At 43.6% G+C, this 19,071-nt stretch overlaps 2 protein-coding genes across 8 annotated transcripts; both read right to left on the bottom strand.

Moving 5' to 3' along the window:
• Positions 1 to 536: 536 nt before the first annotated feature.
• Positions 537 to 3,140, bottom strand: LOC106607131 (nucleolar protein 12). The gene is made up of 6 exons (XM_014203752.2): positions 2,933 to 3,140; positions 2,489 to 2,594; positions 2,283 to 2,331; positions 1,718 to 1,872; positions 1,529 to 1,623; positions 537 to 1,113 (listed from the first exon to the last, which is right to left on the bottom strand). Exons 1-6 carry the CDS (start codon positions 3,043 to 3,045, stop codon positions 900 to 902), a joined length of 732 nt encoding a protein of 243 aa, XP_014059227.1. The 5' UTR covers positions 3,046 to 3,140; the 3' UTR covers positions 537 to 899.
• Positions 3,141 to 4,043: 903 nt separating this feature from the next.
• Positions 4,044 to 18,408, bottom strand: srebf2 (sterol regulatory element binding transcription factor 2). Of its 7 annotated transcripts, NM_001195819.1 has the most exon segments (23): positions 4,833 to 6,455; positions 6,608 to 6,722; positions 6,815 to 6,991; positions 7,537 to 7,702; positions 8,267 to 8,399; positions 8,671 to 8,774; positions 8,873 to 8,990; positions 9,102 to 9,273; positions 9,402 to 9,571; positions 9,697 to 9,946; positions 10,132 to 10,140; positions 10,143 to 10,159; positions 10,162 to 10,180; positions 10,183 to 10,307; positions 10,490 to 10,694; positions 10,825 to 10,976; positions 11,072 to 11,183; positions 11,467 to 11,742; positions 11,975 to 12,124; positions 12,301 to 12,455; positions 12,639 to 12,870; positions 13,111 to 13,169; positions 18,059 to 18,388. In NM_001195819.1, coding segments are annotated over 23 exon segments (3,237 nt in total). In that variant the 5' UTR covers positions 18,159 to 18,388; the 3' UTR covers positions 4,833 to 6,234.
• Positions 18,409 to 19,071: the final 663 nt, after the last annotated feature.

Raw genomic sequence — 19,071 nt, 5'->3', positions numbered from 1 at the left:
CCTCTTCCCCTGCTCACAATCCCCGAGGCTCTTACTCTTACATGGATCTGATTGGCTGTTCCGACAATGGATGAAACTGATGCACTTCTGACTGCCATGTTGGCTCTGCTTAACATTACAGAGAACCTATCAGTCTGCCAGACCTAGAACCAATATGGAGTCAGTTGCATGACAGTTACTCTATTGAAGGTTGTATTAGATATCATGAGCTTTAGAAAGCAAAATGAACTGCTTGTGACAGATGGCACACGTTAGCTCAGGTTAGTGTAAATAAATAAACACTGCTAAGGTATGAGAATAGCATACATTAAGATCCTTGATTATACAACATTTCTTGAAACCAATCAAACAAACGAGGGCATAGGGGTACTATGTCTAGAAATACACAGGTAAAGATCTATTCTCCGATGCTCGGAAAAGGATGTTGACTGAGGAGTCAGGTTTCCTATCAAACAATAGGCTATAGAACTAGAGGGATTCACAGACTATAGGTTTATACAAGGATATAAACGCTCCAAAAATATTAAAGCAAGTGATTCGTATATATTCTTTTCTTTTAATCAAACTTTGAGCATATACACATTGTATGAAATAAAACATTACCAAAACAGTTAGCATATAAACAAACATTTAGGAAGAAGAGAGCATAACAAAGGAAACAGACAGGTCATGTCCAATTGGTTAAAACAAAACAGTGTTTGAAACGGCCGCTCTGGATCGAGCAGACATTGGCTTTCAATGAGAATGAATATGTGCAGTTTGTGTATTGGTGATTTTGTTTGCTCCGTAGACTTTCCAAACTGGTACCATAGAAACTCTAAATGTCCATTATGGCTGCTTAAGATCCTGATCAAACAAAGAGGCCAGACAGACACTGCAAATCTATTTTTTCATAACTCTCAGTCCTTGTGATGTACCCTCTTCCCAGTCAGTCTGCGTCTTTGCTTCTTGCTGGTCCTCCCAACTCTGTTCTTCTCAATTCTGCCCTTCTTGTCTGTGGCACCTGGCTTCTTGTCTGTCGGCCGGCCTCGTCCTTTGCCTTCCTGCTTCCCTTTCCTGCTTCCCTTCCGCTGCGTCTGGTGAGCGTGGAGCGAGGCGTTCAGTGAGCAGATTCTGCAGAGAGGGAGAAGGGAGGATAATAACGTGTGAGAATAACTTGCTACCACAGTGCTCATATTGTTATATAGGCATCATATTAGACTAAATTAGCTGTCAGAAATGAATACAGAATGAGAATAGAACAGGAATTGAGGGCTCATTACTATTCATTAGCAGGGTATATAGCACAGTTGTTGAGGAATAATGCAATTTGCATAAATTATTACCCACTTTTTTAAATCCTCCAGTGATTATGACCATTATCAATAACAGATAAATATTATTGATAGACACGTCAAATTACACATTTACATTTTTTAGGACATTAAGCCACAAACTGTGCATTCAAATATTTTCAATATTATTGACAAGGAAACAAGTGTTGACAAGTGTTTTTCATTAAATGTGAGTGAGGATAAACACAACATACTTTTTATTGAGGATGGGATTCCCAGATTTCTTTGGCATTGCGCTCATTTTCTCCTGCTCCTCCACCTCCTCCTCCTCCTCACCATCCTCAGTAACCTTCAAAAGAAAATGTACAGTTTGAATACCTTTCAGAGAAACAATATCAAAACACAAGTACATGGGACGTGGAAATCAGCAACAAATGCTTTACCTGATTGGTTGCTGGCGCAAAGAGGCTGGCGCCTGTGAGGTCAAGGTCACTGATGGTTGTTACGGTAACAGTATGGTTGGGGTGATCATACTGTACAGACTCGGTTGTGCCCGTTATCACATCCTCCAATTCATCTTCTTCATCATCATCCTCATCTGTGGAGAGTTAACCATAACAATAAGAGTAAGTGTAACAGTGTAGGTTCCGTCCCTCTCTTCGCCCCAACCTGGGCTCGAACCAGGGACCCTTGCACACATCAACAACTGACACCCACGAAGCATCGTTACCCATCGCGCCACAAAAGCCGCGGCCCTTTGCAACGCAAGGGGAAACCCTACTTCAAGTCTCAGAGCGAGGGACGTCACTGATTGAAATGCTATTAGAGCGCACCACCGCTAACTAACTAGCCATTTCACATCGGTTACATAAGTAAGCAGATGAAATGGATTCACACTACATGTTTACTTCTGGTTAAACCTGAAATCACAGATAAGGGCAAGTGAAGGCAGCCAACAATATTCTGTCAAGCCTGGCTGACATGTTTAATTATTTCGCTCAAACTCACCGAGAGCCTCTTTTCTTTCCTGCAGCAACTTCAAATACTCCTTGTGTCTCTGGAATTAAAGAGTAAATATGATTCGTGCCCCCTTCTGTCCACATTGTTAGTTTTCCCTTCATCAAAAACTCTACTAAAGTGACAAGTTTTACACACCATGTCTATTTAATTAACACTTCAATTAAATATTGTGCTTTCTTTTAGCAGGTGTTTACCTCTTCTTTGACTCTCTTCTGCTCCTCCTTTATCTTGGTCTGGATTTCCACCACTGCTGCTTTCCTCCTCTCCACCTTTCTCTTGTGGAATCCTGTCAGATACTCCCTGCAGGAGATACGATAAGTCAAACAGATGAGTACATTCATGACAAGTCACTTGTGGTCACTTTCTTGCATTCACCAATACTTAACTACTGATAGGATTAATGGGAACTTGGCAAACCAATTAGAGGTCCACTAAATACATTTCTCAAAGACAGAGAGGCAGGATGATGTGGCTTATGATTCTCTATCAACGATGAAGGCATATCATACAAGCTGACCATGTAAATGAGACCTACCTAGCAATCTAGCTAGTTTAGCCAGAGATGCTCTATAGTTAGCTAACGTTAGCTTGCTATGCGTTGAGGGACTCCTGTGCTGTTTATAATGTGCCAAACTCACTGTCGCTCGTTATCGTTGAACATGACCACACATTTCTCTCTTTTCTTAGATCCAGGTTTAAATTTATCATGCTTCCCCTTTTCCTTTTTATTCCAGTTCTTCATGTTTTTCATTTTGAGAACACGTGAGCTTGTTTTTCAGCTAGCTTTTTGCTTCAGAATTTCCTGTTTTGTATGTGCATCATACAATGTGGTCCGACTGGGACAACCTCCCAAGCACTTTGGTTCTTTGAAATTGTGGCCATTCTCTCCAATGCCCAGTTCTAGAAGAAGAGTAATTGAAAAAAAGTGCATTGAAATTAAATGTTACTTATTCAGAATTCCGATGCAAGTAAAATAACATTGCCGTGCCTACATTAAACATTGATAAGTGTACAACTTTAAAATTGCAACCATATTTATGGACAATCTGTTGAAAATACAAAAAGCAATTGGCTGCTATCAAAAATGTAGCACTGTTGAAACCAAAGCCTACTAGGGTGGAATAATCTGTTTGGTGGACACTGTCTACCCCAGAGCAGTGTAACCAACCCAAATTTGATAATGTATGTAGCTGTACAAGTGTAAAACAGAGACCACTTTCCACTCTGAACATGAAACCAGGTAGTCAAATACTGGGAGCCACAGTCTGCTGAGACATTCCTACAGATTAATACAGAGAGCAAGTCTGGAGACACAATAGTTATTTATACTGTGTAAGACACCAAGTCAAAGAAAAGATTTCAGCGAGGGGAGACGGAGACAGAAAAGGAGGGAGATACATCATGAGCTCAATAATAAGGCCAGGGACTGAGGAAGACGGAGCCGAGGGGCAGAGAGAAAGAACCAGCAACTAGCTAAGAAAGCAGGAATAGAGACCAGTAAAGTGTGGGTGGTCTTCTTCCCCCACCTCCAGCTGGATAAACAGTACCAGTGTAGTTTCGTTGACCAGCCCAGTCGCTAGTTCCAGTGAAACACCTAATAAGGATCAAGATGAGTGTGTGAGGGTAATGTAGAACACTAACACTGCTTTAACAGTGTTCTAAAAACATCTTGTTTTGGCAACATTTTTACTGTAGCATCCCTACTGCTTGGCATTTATAGCGATTTAAAATAAGACACGAACACACACACGCTGTCCATGGCCATCTTTTATTAAAAAACTAAAATCATACATAGAAATCCAGAAAACAATACATAGAAGGGAAAACATTAGATAAGATATTTTGTAACATTAGAAATCGTAGTAAGTCCATTCACTGCAGATGGTTGGTTGTGCAGCACGTACTAGCCCACACTAACCAGTCTGATGAATTCAATCTGAAATAACGGTGCAGATACAAGGGACATGGTTGGGTAAATTGACATCTTGTGGTGTATACAGCTGGTTTGAACTGGAAGACATACAGTAGGTCTTTGTCATATTATGGTAAAGTGTATGAACAAATTTCTGTGCATTGGAGTTCATGTCAAAAACACTACAATGTGCCAAATAATGATGCCCTATAAAACTGCCCTATTAATTACTTGATGGACAACAGTACTTCCTGCATAAAATATTATTTAAAAAACAAAAAGTCACTCCAACAGTTTCTATCCCTAGGTTGCCTTGACAATATAAAACAATAAGGAAACAACTGAGCATGTATAATATCACAGCCATTAAATAAGAAAATCAGAACACAAAGATGAGAATGACAAAAGTGACAAAGTCTAGCCAACAGACAATGCAGTTAAAAGCAATTGGACAGATTCCACAATGATAGCTCTGACACTGAAAACATAACAAAATAACTGTTAACTACATCAAGGCCATTATGCTCGAGAGCTTCCCAATCAGATTGGTCAGAATCAACCTTACTAGTTGACAGTGACCAAACTGTTTGGTCACTAACATAGTCAAATCACTCCGGCCCCTGGCTGGTGGCCAATACACAAACCATTTAACCTTCCTACAGAGTTGATGGTACCTTCTTTCTACCCATTCGTTTCCCCTCTCGCATATGTAAGAACATCCTGCTTCATTCTATTCAAGACTGCTGTCTCTACATGGCTACAGAATGTACAATCTATATACAATCACAAATGTGATAGTGTGTATGCGACTGACTGTATGTGTGTGTAACCTGTATAAAGAGTTGGGCTTTGATTTTCCATTTAGGGTGATGCTCCAATCCATGAACCTTTTTTCTTGTTGAAAAATGAATGGCACTTTTACAGTGCTGGCCCATTAATATTGCACTGCACTGCTGAGTCTAAATAAAGCTGCTCTGTGTACTGTACTACTACTGTCAACTGTCACCATGCCAACTGGTGTGGTACTACAGTATATTGCGCTTGAGTACACTGGCATTGTACAGTCAATGAGGTAGATATAAATAGATACTACTCTGCACTGTACTGTGAGAAGCAAGTTATTTTGAATTGTACAGTAGAGACTAGAGCGTGACTATCAAAGCTAGAATGCACTGAAGCCACAGTCGGTCTCCTTGTGTTGAACTATTGTATTGGGCTGTCAAAAATGCATACATTTAAAATGTATCATTGTGAAGCTTGGACGTACATGACATTTTAGCATTTAGCATCTAGAACTTGTGGAATGCCAGTGACTGTGCAGACAGTCATCTACCTGTGACATTACAGCTCTGTAATAAAGCTTCAGACACGACGAGCACAACCTCTTCTGGATGAAGGTCCATTCATCGCGGGGCACAATTCAAAATAGCTGTTGGCTGATTAGCCAAGCAAAGAGAGAGACTGAATTGTATGTAGATGAGACGCAATGGCAGCCATTTTGGTCCTTTTTCCCTTTGGGGCCTATAAGCAGATTCTCTCTAGGCTAAGCAGTGTTAGCAACGTTACAGTGTTAGCATTATACCAGTGAGCATGTGAGAAACCATGTGCAGTGGTCCAGTATATGGGCTGCATTATATACAATCTCCTTCTGTGAGGATATGGGGGTGTGTTAGGCGTGTGTGACAGTAAATATGACACTGCCAGAATGTTAATAGTAGTCAATGTTCAGGCTGGCAGTGTGAAGATTGAAGGTCCCTTTTGGTGTCTCTCCTGTACAGTGATATGTCCATGAGATACGACTGTTTGACAATTAGATGCTGTGTGGAAATGGCTGACTAGTAATTTATCAGTGCTATGTCTGCAGGGCTAGGTGACTGTTCTGGGATCTGTATGAGTGGGCTAATTTCTAATATGTGGTGGAGAATAACTCATCACTGACCACTGATCAGTACTCCGAGTGAGTAGATCACAAGTCAGCGTTAATGTGTGTGGGTCTAACTGATCTGAGATCTGTCTGAGGGGGAATCATCAGGAGGCCGCGATGGTGGTGCCCCCGCTGAGGCGGAGCAGGATCTGCTGGCAGTCCTGTAGGGAGCGGCGGTCGCCCACACGCTCAAGGGTGCGCTTGGCCTCGGCCAGCAGGCGGGCGCGGTGCCCTGGTGGTGTCAGCAGGGGTAAGGGTAGGTGGCGGCACGCCAGCAGGATGGCATGAGCCCTTTCTCGCTCACCTAGAACACAGTCACCCTCTGCTGCAGGGCGGAGGAGGAAAAAGTAAAGAGAGAAGGTCAGTACATTTGGGTGGAAAAAACTAAATTTGTGTTAATTTGACATCAAAAACACATTTGATATCAACTTCAAATGGTATCATTCATGATAATAATTGAAGTGTGGGTGTCCTTACCCGTGGTGTATCCAGGGTTGTTGGTCCTGCGTCGGAGGCTGTGCTCCAGTAGCTGGTGTGTGCGGGTGGGACTGGCTCCAGCCATCAGCCTCACTGTGGTCTCATGCAGGAACACCTGGGAGGGGAACAGAGGGAACATACATCATTACACCACAGATAGCCATGAATAATCCATGAATAATCCAGCAGGTCTGAAGCCCTAGTTACCTTGTGTTGTGCCTGTCTGTAGCATTGTCCCAGCCTTCGCAACGAACTCAGGTCCCGCTGGAATCCAGCCAATTGGGAGCTGGGGGCGGGGCCTGGCTCCCCATTGCTGCTGCTTCCTCTTTGCCATAGGCTGGTCCTGAGGGTCAGCAAGAGGTCACAGACCAGGAGCTCCACCCCCTTGGTATAGGAAAGACAACAGTAAGGCAGACATAAAAAAAACTGTTGAACTACGTAATAAATGACTACACAATGAGTTATGGAAACTAATAGAGGCATATGGGACAGTACATGCACCATAAGCAGTGTCTTGGATATGGTGTGGTGTGTTGCAGGTGCCTGCAGATTTGGGAGGCCTCTGTACTGCACTGCAGACACATTGCAATGGGCTGCAGGATCATGCAATGCAACTACAATGCACCACAGCCACCCCCTACCACCCACACACACACACTTCTACTATACCGAGCTAGAGTCAGCTTGTAGCTGTGCTTTTGTGAGTCAAACGAGCACCCATGCAACTGTCACCGTGTGCAGTGTATGTTTGTTCATGGTGTGTGTGTGTGTGTAATATGACCAAAGAACACTGTGAATCAACCAAACTCCATTACAACCTTTACTGCATGTATATGTATATACAAAACGTTAGAGTTGGTTCAACTAGAAATCACAGAGAGTGCATATATTCACTTGCATCCTAAACACCCCACATTTTGGGAGAGTACCTTGTTGAGCCAGTTGCCAGACAGGGGAACAGAGATGCTGGTGCGCAGGTAGCTGCTGGCCCTGTCGCAGTGAGACAGACAGGCCACCGCCCCCTCTCCCTTCAGAGGAGACAGGCTCATCTGCACTGCCTTACACAGCAGCAGCACAGCCTTGGGCAACGGGTGACTGCAGGACGACAGGGTAAACAACATAATGTAATTTACATACACATCACTGGGACCATGCTCCCACACTGCCAAGACATCTACTGAAAACGGTGCATGAAGAAGACCCGCATCATCATCAAAGACCCCACATACTCCAGCCACGAGCTGTTCACTCCCTTACTGTCAGGCAGACGGTATCAGAACATGAGGTCTGATACCAACAGGCTCAGAGACCACCTGCTCTTATACTTCACTCCTTAGCACACAACTGATGTTACCAGACTCTTATTAAGATGACTAAATACTACCCCCCAATCCTCCCTTCCCCAAAACATATATAAATATTGGACTCTAAATTGTACCTTCCTGTATTATACTTATGCTAAAATGTTTATTCTATTCTACTGAGCCATTTACTTTATATTCCTATTCTTATCTTTTATTATTTCTTATTGTTGTTGCATTGTCCGGATTGAACCTGCAAGTAAGCATTTCTTTGGACGGTGTACACCAGGTGTATCCCGTACATACGACTAATAAAACACACACACACACACACACAACATAAACAAAGTATACTGACTCGAGGGTATGGAGAGCTCTGGGCATGCGCTCTGCCTCTGCCAGCAGTGACCTCACAGCGACATCATCTCCTTGCAGCCAATGGGCAGCAGCCTTAAGGACCAATGCCCACCAGCGACTCACTGGGTCAGCCACTAAGCAGAGAAGAGATTACATAACAACAGACTTCAACTGTGGCATCAAGAGGTCTAGCAAAAATTGTTCACATGTTAAATTGAATAAGTAAATTATGTTAATCATAAAGAGTTTATCTTTAGCGTTCAAGATACATATGAGAAGAAACAAATCTATACACATTCACAGCATCAGATCATCTCGTAGGAAACAAAGATGAGAGAAATCTGTAAAGAAATCTGTCCCACACAGAGCATGGTGTGGTTCACACTAACGTGTGCATTCCAGTACCTGGCATGGTGGTGTGATTAGGTGGGGCTGGGAAGGGAGGAGAGGAGGACTCCTCTGTGCAGCTGTTCAATAGCTGGAGAAACTCCAAGGCACTGGAGAACTCCCTGAGAGAAAGAGAGAGAGAGAAGAAAACAAAGTAAAGTAAACAACTTGCATAGGTAAACTGGAGAGTGACTGGGCACTGTGAGGACCCTGGCCTTACCCTGAGTCGTTCTTGGGCTTGCCTGCCTCCGTGTCAGTGTGGGGCTGGATGAGGGAGTGCACAGCCCTCTCCAGCAGCTTCTCACAGAAACAACGATGCAGCTGGGCGATGGGGTCAGCTTAAGGTAAAGAGAGAAAGAAGGAGGGAAAGATAATTAAAAGGCCTAATTGTTGCATGAGGGCATTTCTGTATACACTATTATCTCTTCTGTTGACTTTATTGTCCATGCCTGGGTCTCTCTGGGAAGTGTACACGCCTTCTCTGCTCTCAGACTTCACAGACCAATCACAGCTGAGGAAGAACTGCCTGCCCAATGGGGTGAAGAGCCAGTGCAGACAGTCAGGGATGGGCTTGGAGTCTGATTGGCTGGCCACACCCTCAGCACAGCTCAACAGGTAACCCTGGGACACAGACATGTAGGGAAAGATGACAGTGTGTGGATAGTATCAGAGATATCATTACCATAGCAGTAATGGAGGGATGTGGAGGGTTAGTAACAGAGGATGGAGGGATGCCCTGAGAAACTCACAGGCAGGCAGGAGAGATGGTGGCCCAGTACAGTGCGCAGAGCTGTTGCCGCGGTGACATAGATCTGGGCCTGCTGGGCGGGGGCCATCTTGCTTTGGGCGCTCTCACTGAGGTTGACGGCACTCATAGACAGAGACAGAGCCCACAGGCCACTGCGCTGGGGAAGCTTCCCTACACAGAGAGAGAGAGAGAAGTTCCAGACAGAGGATAGGGTACTACTGTGTTATGTTATCGTGTTTACAATGACTAATGATACTGACTTAGGCTCAATGTTCTAGACTATTCACTGTAGTCACCTGTGAGCTGCAGCTGGCTCAGCCTATGGTAGACCAGAGCTGCGTCCCGGGAGCTGGTCTTGGACTCCTCCCCCTTGTGCTTCCCACCAACCTGGCGAACCAGCCAGCCCAGAGGGGTGGGGTGATGCAGACAGTAGCGAATCAGGTTCCAGGAGAGGGAGAAGAGGAGGTCCCAACTGGTGGTGGGCATGGCTCTGGTCAAGACTGACAGGCAGGTTTTCAAACTGGCCATGGCTGCTGTATAGTCACCCTGTAGGAGTGGAGAGGTGGGAAAATCTATAAGAATACTTATGGAACTTGGCATTCATGTACCTATAGACAGAGAGATGGTTTAACCCAATCAGGGCACCAGTTTAAGAGATACTCAAACACAAGTACAGAGAAAAACAATGAGATAGGGGAAAATCCTTTAGACATAAAGGGATGTGAACTCACTCTGTTGAGATGTAGGTCTGCTTGTTTACGCTGCCTCCAGAAGGAGACGGATTTGGGCGAGTGGAGGGGGGTGACAGGCTCCCAGAGGTAGAGGACCCTAACACAGCCCCACACTGCCCCAACACCACTCAACATCCACACCGTCAACCATGGTAACAGGCACCAAAGCCAGGTCGCTGTGGGAAAGAGAGGGAGGAGTCAGTATAAGATACATATACTCTAATACATCCTCAAAACAACTCCCAACCGGGAACTACTACTGTTAAGAAAAATAATGACTGACTATAATAGCCTATCGTGAATGTATACATGCAAAAGGACTTGTATGGTCAGTGGAAGGGTAAACTAAGGGTCTGACCAAAGTTCTGGGTCTGGCTGGGTAATGAGAACAGCGTCCTGGAGGCTCCGTGTGCAGAGGTCAAGCCAGAGCTGCCCTGGGCCTCAGATCCCAGGAGAGAGGGCAGGGGGTTGAGGGAGAGGCAGAAGAAGGTGAGGGCGCAGAGGAGGAGACGAGAGCGATCCATCACTCCCACGGAAGAGGGTGAGCCAGGCTCACTCTTCACCTGAGAGAAGGAGAGAGAGAATAGTTCAACTACTATGTAAGTGTTCAACCTTCGCAACATTCAATTCAAACAATTTCCACACAACAACAAAAACCTCACAGTTTCTTGACTATCATCATCATCACAGTACCTGCTCATGGTCCAGTAAGGGACTGCCAGGCTCGGAATCGATGCAGTATGGAGAGAACTCACGAGGAGATCCTGAACCAGACTCTGAGGCTGGAGGTGACATCATCAGCATCTCTGGTTTCATCTCCACATCGTCAGACAGCACCACTGACTCTGACAGAGAGGAAGTGGGAGAGAGCCCAATGTGTTAAGGCCCGTTCACGAACGGAAGTTGTGATGGATTAACTAGTAATAAATGGAGGACTTACTGTTCTTGCTGTTCATCTTGAGGGCCAGGTTCTCCTGCCGTAGTTTGTGGTTGACCTGCTGCAGGTATTTGATGTAGTCGATGGCTTTCCTCAGCACTCCTGACTTGTGCATCTGCGTACAAACACATTAGCAATGTGTCAGTGTTCATTTGGTGAGAGTGCCCTATAGGTACAACTCCATTCCTCTGACTTCCATGCACTCTAAGAAATACCAAGAGTCTGTTGTTTAGCATATAGCCTAATTAAGTTTGACATCTGTGAAACATTCAAATTGTTCTAGCATGCTCCTCTCTAAGTTCCTATCGGACTTGGACCACAAAATAAAACTAAACCCACTGTTCCTGTAAGGTCAAAGATAGTCAATATTGACTATTGTATCACTTGGTTTTCCTGACCTTGGCGTCGCCGCCCATGACCAGTTCTCTCAGCTCCAGGATCTTGTCATTGATGGAGGAGCGGTACCTCTTCTCGATGATGTTGTGGGTGGTTCTCCTCTCCCCCTCCTTCATCACCCCCCCTGGACCCATCACCATCCCCATCCCGTGGTCCATCACCTGCCTGTTCCCACCTACACAGTGGGAGGTGCCTGACGACAGCTGTTTGATGGGCAGCTTGTCTCCGCCCCCCATCATGACAGGCACAGTGGTCAGGATGTTACTGCCCATCAGAGTCTGAGGGAAGAGTTAAGGTTTAAGTCAGTGGTGACATAGGAAACAGCTCAGATACTAAGGGGGACAGAGCAGAGAAGCATGTTCCATGGAATTCTCTTCTCATCTCTATTTAAAGTACTTTTCAGTCCAAGTTCAGGTTTAAATCGGGGTCTTTGTGACTGTCCCCATTAGACGCTGAACAGAGAGAATAGAAAGGGAGAGAGCGAAGCAGACAGATAGTATAGAGACCTACCGGTACCTGTAGAGTCTGTGTCTGGATAGGATGGGTCAAGGTGGTGATCCCAGGGTTCTGCATGGTGGACAGAACCTGTGTCCCGTCAGGCTTCAGGGTCGTCAGAACCAGATTCTCTGTCTTCAGAATCTGAGGCTGGTGGACCAGAAGCTGAGAGAGACCAGGGACACTGGATCAGTTACAACCAATGATGCCATACACAACACAAGGTCTATGGTTACAACATGCTAGGATCTGCACGTATTTAGAGAGACTTTATAAAGATTGGATGCAGCTAGTTTTGATTAGGGACTCAAACATTGTAAAGTATGAAGCTTGATACTCACGGGTACCTGTTGAACCTGCTGTTGCATGGTGTGGACTGTAGGCGCGGTGGAGAGAGTCTGGATGGTCTGGCCCGTCTGCAGTAGTCTCTGGTGCTGGATGGTCATGGGTTGAACCTGTGGTGACGTCATTATGCTCTGCATCTGCGGTTGGAGGACTGTGGGGAAAAAGAGAGGTATGTAGTAAGGATACATTGTCAAAGAGCACCATTCATATAGAAAAACAAGTAGGGCTCTGAATATCTTCACATGATAAACATCTTTAAGTGCATTTATAATGAATAACCCCGTTTCCCAGTGACCTAATCTTTTCAGTAAAAAACAAGAACGTTGCTCCTAACCTTGGAAGCTTGTAGTGGGACTCTGGTGGCAGATGACAGGGTTCTGGATGAAGCGGGACTGGCCGCCGCTGGATGTGATCATCACCGTCTGGGCCTGGGTCTGGATGGGCAGAGCCTGGTTGTGGGTCTGGACCAGGGTGTGCACAGGGAAGCTATGCGTCTGCATGGGGATGCTCTGGCTGTGGACCTGGATGGTGGGTTGCTGCTGGGGCTGGGGCTGGATGGCCTGCATCTGGGGCCGGGGCTGGAGCAGGGGAGGGGCGCGGATCTGATGCTGCCCTGAAGAGAAGGTCTGGACTGGGGTCTGTGGTGGGGTGAGGGGCAGGGACTGGGGGGCCAGTGTTTGGGTGGGGGTGAGGGTCACATTGCTGTTCTGGTAAACTGTGGTAGTGGTCTGGGGTGTCTGTGGGGCTTGAGGGGGTGGGCGTGGGGTGGGCCCAGCACCGTTCTGTAGGGAGCCCGCAGAGGCCATCTGGTCCTCAAAGAGGTCGGGGAAGTCCCCCACCTGGTTGCTGACGAACTGGAGCATCTCTGAGGAGAGAGAATAATTCAAGGGGTTCATGAGTCTCTGGTTGTGGGTGAGCTAAAATGCACTTTATTTCAAGCCATAAAATCATGTGCAATGGCAATTGATTGACTAGACAACAAATTTGACTTTACAGAGTTAGCATAAAATTGGCTTATTAGACATAATCAATTGGTTAATATGGCCCTCTAATGAGGTAGGGCTTCATCGTTGCAGTCAAATCAAATCTTATTTGTCACGTGCTAAATACAACTTAACCAACAATGCCGTTCAAGAAATACAGAGTTAATAAAATGTTTACTAAATAAACTAAAGTAAATCAAAAAGTAACAAGAAATGTACATAACAATAACGAGGTGATATACAGGGGGTACCGAGTCAATGTGCAGGGGTACAGGTTAGTAGAGGTAATTTGTACAGTGACTATGCATAGATAATAAACAGTGAGTAGCAGCAGTGTAAATAGGGGGAGGGGTCAATGTAAATAGTCCAGGTGGCCATTTGATTAGTTGTTCAGCAGTCTTATGGCTTGGGGGTAGAAGCTGTTAAGGAGCCTTTTGGTCCTAGACTTGACACTCTGGTACCGCTTGCTGTGCGGTAGCAGAGAGAACAGTCTATGACTTGGGTGACTGGAGTCTCTGACAATTTTTTGGTACTTCCTCTGACACCGCCTAGTATATAGGTCCTGGATGTCAGGAAGCCTGGCCCCAGTGATGTGCTGGGCCGTACAACCTGTCACAAGGGGAGATCCACAACTAGGGACTTTTCTAACGCCTTCAAAGGCCTGCCTTAAGGAAGTGGACCTGGAGTTCCTATCACTTTTTTAATAAATCTTTATTAAGAGCTGTCATTTATTATGAGGAAATGGAGTAATCTGACATTTTTTCAGTTTTGTCCTCTTATGTGAGTGAGGCATTGGAAAACCTCCCTGGTCTTTGTGGTTGAATCGGTGTTTAAAATTCACTGCTCGACTGAGGGACCTTACAGATAATTGTATGTGTGGTGTACAGAGATGGGGTAGTCACTCAAAAATCATGTTAAACACTATTATTGCATACAGTCCATTAAACTGTGATTTATTAAGCAAATGTTTTACTCCTGAACTTATTTAGGCTTACCAATACAAAGGGTTGAATACTTATTGACTTAAGACATTTCATCTTTAAAAAATAAAATTTAAAAAACATAATTCCACTTTGACATTGAGGTATTGTGTGCAGGCCAGTGACACAACATCTCAATTTAATCCATTTTAAATTCAGGCTGTAATAAAACAAATTGTGGTAAAAGTCAAGGGGTGTGAATACTTTCTGAAGGCGCTGTAGATGATTAACCTGCATTAGAAACTGGCATTGAGTGAAGAGATCACAGGAAAGAGGAGAATCCACAGTGACCTCCAGTAGAGATTTACAACAGTGACAATGCTATTTACTGCCAGGGCAAGGTCACTGAAGGAATTAAGAGGTTTATAGAGTAGTGGCCTTGGTTTGATACACTGCTTCTGTTCCGGCATCGAGTCAAGGAAGAGAGCGCCAGTTAATGCTTATTGGAAAGCCTTCCAACGACTAGCCCTGAAAAATGACATGGTAATCTAGTACAGATGCCCTGAGAGACCATGAGAACGAGGTAAAAGAACACCCTGGTAAGAACATTACTTCAGCTACTAGTGGAGTATGTCTTGATTGTAGATGGCTTTGTACTGATAAGAGCTGTGGAGTTGCACATGCTAAAAAAAAAAACGAGTAGTTTCAAACCGGTCTTGCAAGAAATGAGAGTAGCCTACATGTTGAAACTGTTTCTAACGCCCTCTACTGCAGGGTGTGTTTAACACTTGTCCATTTATCGTAAGACCACGTCTCAACCATGCCGGCATGCCATCTCTCAAATCCAGAGCTAGGCTAAATGTTCTCATGTGGTTTACCATTGTCTGGGGTGCATAACAGGCCTGTGATCAGTGGGAAGAGGGTGCCATTTCTCATTATTCAAATGACAGCTTTACATTTGACAATATAATTTTGTCCAGTTTAAAACTGCTGCTGTTAACAATACTGCCAAAATCCTTTCTCTAATGACAATGTCAAAGACATGTCACCTTATAGAGAAAGCATGTCCAGAGCATGGGCTTCAAAGGACTTTGGCATGGTCTTATAGATTACACTGTGACAGGAGGAAAAACTGTCCTGTAGGGACCTATGTATAGATAACGTTGCTCGAAGATTCAGGGTTAAAGAATATTCACACTTTTATCAATGAGGGGCTGCAACCTTGAACTCACACTTGCGATAAAGAAAGGCTGGACACCTAGGCCAATAAATGCACCGTCCTCCCACTTATGATTATGGTGACACCATTTATCAGAACGCAGCAGCCACTAGTCTAAAACCCTTGGATGCAGTGTACCATAGCCTGCTTCGCTTTATCACAGGTGACAGGTTTAATATCACTGCATCCTTTATCAGAAGGTCAGCTGGACCTCAATTCCCGTACTTTCTCCTTTTCGTTTACAAAGCTATTCTGTTAAAAGGATACTTCGGGATTTTGGCAATGATGACCGTTATCTACTTCCCCAGAGTCAGATGAACTCATGGATACCATTTACATGTCTCTGTGTCCAGTATGAAGGAAGTTAGAGGTAGTAATGACTTGAAGTCTATGGGTATCTACTAGCATGCTAGCATTGAATTATCATGTGAGTAGTTTGTTTTCAGGGCACGATTGGGAATGAGGCTTGTGGCTTCAAATTGGGCTCCCCTGAATAAATAAAAAAAGTGTCATAAATAATAACATTACTGTAAAGTAACATTACTGTAATAACATTACTATGGGTCAATTGATGAAATGGCTTATAGTGTCCATCTCACATTCGAAAAGGCTCGGAAAAAAATAATAAGTGGCGAGTCTAATATTAATCATTCATTGGAATCGTCTGCTTCATCGACCACACCAAAGACAGACTCACATGTACATGCGCACGGACTCCACAGGGGTTTGGCTTTCAGAGGCACAAAACAAAACAGAGCCCCAAGCCCCTAGACAATTGTGACACAAATGACTAAAACTGTCAAAACGGGGACAGTTTCCTAGGGCTGCTCAGCGCAGAGAAAATAGGTTATGCAACTAGAGCAGCTATTGCATTGGGAATAGTGGGGAGAAAAGTCTAGATAGTAGGGCCAGGACGATACCAGTATCACTCGTTGGTATTGTGGCAAGGAAACAAAACACATAGCGGATTTAACTTCTTTAGGAAAACAGCCCTAATGTTGGAAACAAACAACATTATCAGTCATATTGAATTATTTTCCAAGCCGTGGCACACTATATTTCACATACAGCAGAGACCTGAGGGGATCCTTAGTTCCAAGACTTAAATAGCCTAGATGTCATATAAAGGTATCATTAAAACACAAGTGAGTTTCTAATTGCATTAGTTTCTAACCTATATAGAGGCAAACAAAAGATTATACAGAGTCGCCCACCATCAAACTATTTAAGAGCTTTGGACTACATCTGGGTACCCTTTTAAAAGTTTAAATTGCTACCAAATCACAATCATTCCCAATATGTTTTCCTTTACATAGGTATAACATCTGACCAATTCAACTTACCAAATCTTTATTGTGGGGAGGAGTACATTTTTCATGAATAATTTAAGACTAAATTGAGTTTGACTCATACACAACGTTCTCTTTTTCCCCATTATTTAGTTATACCCAAGTCAAGGGGTCATAACTCTTTGCATACTTCTCTTTTTAACACTAAAGAGGGATTACATAGCATAGCCCCCGGGTTCTCTTAGTTCCTGCACTGCAATGGGTCCCATTTATCCCATATTGTATGACAGCGTCACATCATTTCGGTGACTTAGCATTCAGTAATTGGAATCTGGTGACCTACGCCGGTCAATTCTGTGTCCAAAGCTCCATCCTTTCACTGTGTGCCAAGGGTAAAACTGCTGTTTTGATAACATCACTGTTCCCATCTTATCTCCATACTGAGTCAATGTGCTGAGTCTGTGAATGAGCAGGGTGAAGCAGACATGTTTTCCCATCAAAAAACAGAAGGGGTATTAATGATGGGCCAGTAGACATTGCGAGTCACATTTTCTCCATAATTGATGAACAAACCCTCAATGGTATGACAGCCAGGTTAGGGGTAGACAAGCATGACAAAAAAAACATCTCATAACAAAATGTAATGAAGAACATAGATAAATAGGAAACTAGTAAAACTAGGCTAATAAGCCATTGGGAAAGTATAACGAACTTTTTGCCTACAGATAATTGAATGACACAGCTCACAGTTGAGTCACACTCAGTTACATTTGAGGAGTTGTTTATTCACACGCACACACTAAACTGTTGCATGACCACTGTGCTGTAGGCCAACCACCCATTTAAAATATGCTTGAATCTTCACCGATGTAAAATGCGATTGCAATATTAAAATCAGTGACACAGAATCATTTAAGCAAACTATTGTTTAGAAATGTAAAATTGTGGCGTGCTAAGTGTATCTAAGTATCCTATGCAACGCCCCCAAATAAAGGGTGAACAAGTTCCAATCCTATGGCATCCACAATAGTTTCATGGATGACGACATGGCCTACTGCCAATATTTGACACAGACAGAAAGTATATAATTATTTACACTCTTTTAATGTGAGGTGCATCATAATTAGCTAGTCTAAATACAGTACCTATATGTAATTGTAACCAATTGACTATCAACAAGCGGGCTTGTTTGACACATGATACAAATCGCCAGACTTCCGGCCTTACCGCAACGACGACACACAATACTGTCAGAAATCAGAAATAGGACACAAACTTTCGTGGACAAACACACACAATAATTCCATATTCTCTCATCAATTATGACATAAATAGTAACTCACCATCGATGTCTCCCAGTGTAAATTCGTCCCCTAGTTCTGACAAAGTCGGATCCATATTTTCCATGGTCGAGATGTACTCCCCACTAACGTTACTGTCCATAATGAAATTCAGAACTTCGCCTCCCCGGCTTTAACCGGAGGTTGCTGAAGGAAAGAACCAAGATGTCCAGAGATCTTTGAAGCGTTAACAACGCATAAGGTCACTTTATCTTAGCTCTAAGTTTATTAAACTATCAGAGGACAGGTAACACCTCACCAACGCCCCAGAGAGGCCGATTTCTATTTAGATAAAGTCATTTAGAATTTAGACGTCGCCATCTTGTTTCCACTACTTACGTCATTTACAAACAGTGTTTGTGAACCAGGACGACTCTTGATTGGCTTAATCCTGGCTGTTGTTGTCATGAGACCAGGCACCATTGTCCAATAGAAATGTCACCTTTACCGTGGCCTGATAGTACGTCAACGATCAGAAGCTTTCATGAAATTTACATTGACTCCGCCCAATAATTCCCTTTAAAAAAGAGCCCATCCAAAGAGATTCACCCTAATAAATATTTAATGATATCTGACTTTATATATGAGCCCGCCCCATCTGAACAACATTATTCATGTTCTGGCTATCCCCAGATGTTACGCAATACCTACCATCAGGATATTAATTACACAATAATAATTTAAAAGTTCACTAATTAATATTCTCATGTTTGTGTGAAAAAAAATCTAGTTGTTAGACGGTATGAAAATGACCTCAAGTATAAATACATTAGTTACATTTTGTAAACACAAGTAACATTTTATACAGATTTTCAACAAAGTCAAGAAATACTGCCTTGTTTCATAAAAAAGTTACTTGTTGCATGAATGTTAGTATGTCAGGGACGGAGTGTGATATCAAGATAAATGAAATAGTAACCGGTGCCCCCTCACATTTACTACGCCTCGCTATTGTTATTTTACTGCTGCTCTTTAAATTTGTTACTGTTATTTCTTTTTTTTTTAGGTATTTTTCT

This window comes from Salmo salar, chromosome ssa03 (genome assembly GCF_905237065.1).
Source record: "Salmo salar chromosome ssa03, Ssal_v3.1, whole genome shotgun sequence".
Classification (NCBI taxonomy): Eukaryota; Metazoa; Chordata; class Actinopteri; order Salmoniformes; family Salmonidae; genus Salmo; species Salmo salar.
This window is presented reverse-complemented; position numbering and strand designations above follow the sequence as displayed.

Coding starts and splice junctions, on each gene's coding strand:
- srebf2 (XM_045714318.1), bottom strand. CDS start 18,158: ATGGACAGTAACGTTAGTGGGGAGTACATCTCGACCATGGAAAATATG. Junction 11,743..11,974: donor CACAGACTCTACAGGTACCG/GTAGGTCTCTAT, acceptor CTCTTCCCTCAG/ACTCTGATGGGCAGTAACAT. Junction 8,775..8,872: donor AAGCCCAAGAACGACTCAGG/GTAAGGCCAGGG, acceptor TCTTTCTCTCAG/GGAGTTCTCCAGTGCCTTGG.
- LOC106607131 (XM_014203752.2), bottom strand. CDS start 3,045: ATGAAAAACATGAAGAACTGGAATAAAAAGGAAAAGGGGAAGCATGAT. Junction 1,873..2,282: donor GGAAAGAAAAGAGGCTCTCG/GTGAGTTTGAGC, acceptor AACTCTCCACAG/ATGAGGATGATGATGAAGAA. Junction 1,624..1,717: donor TTGCGCCAGCAACCAATCAG/GTAAAGCATTTG, acceptor TTTCTTTTGAAG/GTTACTGAGGATGGTGAGGA.